Here is a 4,292-nt window from a genome sequence, read left to right as displayed (position 1 = left end):
CTGACCTCAATCCTATAGAAAATTTGTGACAGAACTGAAAAAGCGTGTTGCGAGCAAGGAGGCCTACAAACCTGACTCCGTTACACCAGCTCTGTCAGGAGGAATGGGCCAAAATTCACCCAACTTATTGTGTGAAGCTTGTGGAAGGCTACCCAAAATGTTTTACCAAGTTAAAAATTTTAAGGCAATGTTACCAAATACTAATGAGTGTATGTAAACTTCTGACCCACTAGGAATGTGATGAATGAATAAAAGCTAAAATAAATAATTCTCCTCTACTATTATTCTGATATTTCACATTCTTAAAATAAAGTGGTGATCCTAACTAACCTAAGACAGGGTATTTTTACTAGGATTAAATGTCTGGAATTGTGAAAAACTGAGTTTTAAATGTATTTGGCTAAGGTGTATGTAAACCTCCGACTTCAACTGTACATAAGTATACGGAAAAAGCATCTATTCTCATTATAAAACTGAGACAAGTGTTGTTCGGAACACACAACCCAGTTGGTCATCAGTGTCTGTCTCTTCTCTGGCACAGATCCCATGTGGGCACTTGAGCCCTCTCCTGTGTCCCTCAATAATCTACACCCGCACCTGCTGCCACACTGTCATCATTAAAAAAACTAGTGCCTGTGTGGGTGTCTGTGTGGTTGTGTCTGTGTGGGTGTGTGTCTGTCTGTGTGTCTGTGGGTGTGTGCAAGTGTATGTCCAGGCCAGAGGAGGCTGGTGGTGTAGCTATAGGGTGACAAGTCCATTGTAATGTCTGGAATGGAATAAATGGAGTCAAATGTGGTTTCCATATGTTTGATGTGTTTGATACCGCTCCATTTAATCGCATTCCAGACATTACAATGAGCCCGTCCTCCTATAACTCCTCCCACCATCCTCCACAGGTCCAGGCCCTTGCCATATTGGTAATTAGCATGTAGTATAATGGTTAGGTTGAAGGCCCTGCTATATACTGTCATCAAAACACATACCCAGACTGTGTCTCTTGTAAGTCGAAGTGCCTCGCCGTTTCACATAATTTTCGGTGAATCTTCTCCAATCCTTCTCAGCCGTCGCCAGTGTTATCAGTGACTGGCTCAGGGAGCAGAAGGTGAAGGAGCTTTGGACGTGAGACGTGAGAATTTGTACCAATGGTTTGAACAGGATGACTTGAGGCATGCATAAGACATTCTACTTGACATGTGTTGATGACACCTTCCAGCCCATGTTAAGTTTTCTCACATTTATCTGTATCTTTTCTTATCTGCCTCTTGTCACATGACATATCAATGGGCTGTTATTCACCAAGTTGGTTCAGTGGCTGGTTATGAGGAGGGGATGCCGATTCCCAGAATTGTGTCTTGGCCCAGTGTAGTCAAAAACGTGATTTCTCTGTGTTTTATATACACTGCTCAAAAAAATAAAGGGAACACTAAAAATAACACATCCTAGATCTGAATGAAATGAAATATTCTTATTAATTACTTTTTCTTTACATTAGTTGAATGTGCTGACAACAAAATCACACAAAAAATGATCAATGGAAATCAAATTTTATCAACCCATGGAGGTCTGGATTTGGAGTCACACTCAAATTAAAGTGGAAAACCACACCTACAGGCTGATCCAACTTTGATGTAATGTCCTTAAAAAGAGTCAAAATGAGGCTCAGTAGTGTGTGTGGCCTCCACGTGCCTGTATGACCTCCCTACAACGCCTGGGCATGCTCCTGATGAGGTGGCGGATGGTCTTCTGAGGGATCTCCTCCCAGACCTGGACTAAAGCATCCGCCAACTCCTGGACAGTCTGTGGTGCAACGTGGCGTTGGTGGATGGAGCGAGACTGATGTCCCAGATGTGCCTCAATTGGATTAATGTCTGGGGAACGGGCGGGCCAGTCCATAGCATCAATGGCCTTCCTCTTGCAGGAACTGCTGACACACTCCAGCCACATGAGGTCTAGCATTGTCTTGCATTAGGAGGAACCCAGGGCCAACCGCACCAGCATATGGTCTCACAAGGGGTCTGAGGATCTCATCTCGGAACCTAATGGCATTCGGCTCCTCTGGCGAGCAACATGGAGGGCTGTGCGGCCCCACAAAGAAATGCCACCCCACCCTTGACTGACCCCCGCCAAACGCGGTCATGCTGGAGGATGTTGCATGCAGCAGAAACATTCTCCACGACAGTCTCCAGACTCTGTCACGTCTGTCACATGTGGCTCCTGTGCTCAGTGTGAACCTGCTTTTCATCTGTGAAGAGCACAGGGCGCCAGTGGCGAATTTGCCAATCTTGGTGTTCTCTGGCAAATGCCAAACGTCCTGCACGGTGTTGGGCTGTAAGCACAACCCCCACCTGTGGACGTCGGGCCCTCATATACCACCCTCATGGAGTCTGTTTCTGACCGTTTGAGCAGACACATGCACATTTGTGGCCTACTGGAGGTCATTTTGCAGGGCTCTGGCAGTGCTCCTCCTTGCACAAAGGCGGAGGTAGCGGTCCTGCTGCTGGGTTGTTGCCCTCTCCTTCGGCCTCCTCCACGTCTCCTGATGTACTGGCCTGTCTCCTGGTAGCGCCTCCATGCTCTGGACACTACGCTGACAGACCAGCAAACCTTCTTGCCACAGCTCGCATTGATGTGCCATCCTGGATGAGGCTGCACTACCTGAGCCACTTGTGTGGGTTGTAGACTCCGTCTCATGCTACTACCACTCAGAGTGAAAGCAGCCGCAGCATTCAAAAGTGACCAAAACATCAGCCAGGGAAGCATAGGAACTGAGAAGTGGTCTGTGGTCACCACCTGCAGAACCACTCCTTATTGGGGGTGTCTTGCTAATTGCCTATAATTTACCTGTTGTCTATTCCATTTGCACACAGCAATGTGAAATTTATTGTCAATCAGTGTTGCTTCCTAAGTGGACAGTTTGATTTCACAGAAGTGTGATTGACTTGGAGTTACATTGTGTTGTTTAAGTGTTCCCTTTATTTTTTTGAGCAGTGTATATTTCCACCCTGTGACGTTGGAATAAAACTGTGAAATTGTGAAAATGATGATAATGCCATTTTAGTGTAAGAGATGTTTGAAAAGACAGTCATAGCAAACTTCTGTCTTGAGAAATTGCTCTTTTCTAAGAATCTACTCTTGTTTCTTTTTGATCATTTAAAACAATCACAGTAAGGTACTTAATTGTTACCCAGAAATGATTTAATATTGAGATAAAAACGGCTGCATTGGACCATTAACTGTGTGGTCACTTATAGCATGAATTCCCCAAATGAAACATTTATGGATCATACACAAACACACTGGACTGATAGCTTCACCCAGTCATTTATTGAGATTAAAGAAATGAAGAGGAGCATTTCAGAGGCCAAAGAGAGAGGGGGGGGGGGGGACTATTTTGAGCGTAGAGACTTGTGATGTGCAGCGAGGCAGTTGATGAGGGTGTCTCTGCTCACTGTCAAAAAGTGGCAGGCGCGTCTGGTGGGATGATGACTCCCCCTGCCCCGCGCAGTGCTTGGTCAACCCTGTCAAATGGGGAGGGCATCCGAGATTCGCCAAATAGTAGCTTCTTCTACTGTCGGGATGAAACGTAGCGGTGAAGACTTCGATTTACCCCTTTTCTTTCACTTCTCTTTGATCTTGTTGACGGGGAGGGGGTGTTGGTTTTTCTCCTCTTCGTTAGATGATAACGACTGGCAAAGCTAGACTAATTGTAGAGCCTATTTACTATTTTGTAGGCAAAGTGAAACGTTTTATGACTTATGAAATACCGTTTTTACACTTTCCTGTGTACCGCAAGCAAAAACCGGCTTCCAGTTCTCTCTCCTGTGGAGCGAGCGCCTTTTTTTATCGCCCTAGCAACTGGTCCTCGCGGCTGCTGCCTTGTGACTTTTCCTTGTCGCTTTGCTCACCAGCCATCGGATATTGAATTCGACTTTTTGCACCCGCCTGTATGCGGGGACATTTTTGCATAGGGTATTTCCCTACTTCGTCTTTAATTTTTTTTATTTAAAACTCTGGAGGTTCATGCGTCGGAGAAGTCTCATCTTTCTGCGTCAAAATGCCTGTGAGACGCGGTCACGTAGCCCTCCAGAACACTTATCTGGACACCATTATCCGGAAATTCGATGGACAAAGTAAGTGGACACACTTTACATTATGCTTGAAAAAGTAATAACATAATGTGACAATGAGCAAACTGTTATAACTGTATAATCCCAACAACAAACAATTTGACTGGTTAGAAATGAAAGTGAATGCCTTTTCCATTTAACCTTTCAACCATGCAAAGTGTAATA

At 45.1% G+C, this 4,292-nt stretch overlaps 1 protein-coding gene across 1 annotated transcript in view; it reads left to right on the top strand.

The window, feature by feature from the left end:
- The first annotated feature begins 3,576 nt into the window (after positions 1-3,576).
- kcnh6a (potassium voltage-gated channel, subfamily H (eag-related), member 6a) overlaps positions 3,577-4,292 on the top strand; it is a 44,682-nt gene continuing 43,966 nt past the window's right edge. Inside the window, 1 exon segment of the mRNA XM_024012819.3 lies at positions 3,577-4,130. Coding sequence (XP_023868587.2) covers positions 4,055-4,130 — 76 coding nt within the window. The 5' untranslated portion in view covers positions 3,577-4,054.

The sequence above is a fragment of the Salvelinus sp. IW2-2015 genome, linkage group LG20 (assembly GCF_002910315.2).
Source record: "Salvelinus sp. IW2-2015 linkage group LG20, ASM291031v2, whole genome shotgun sequence".
NCBI classification, from domain to species: domain Eukaryota; kingdom Metazoa; phylum Chordata; class Actinopteri; order Salmoniformes; family Salmonidae; genus Salvelinus; species Salvelinus sp. IW2-2015.
The sequence above is the reverse complement of the archived record's forward strand: the minus strand, read 5'-3'. Positions and strand labels throughout refer to the sequence as shown.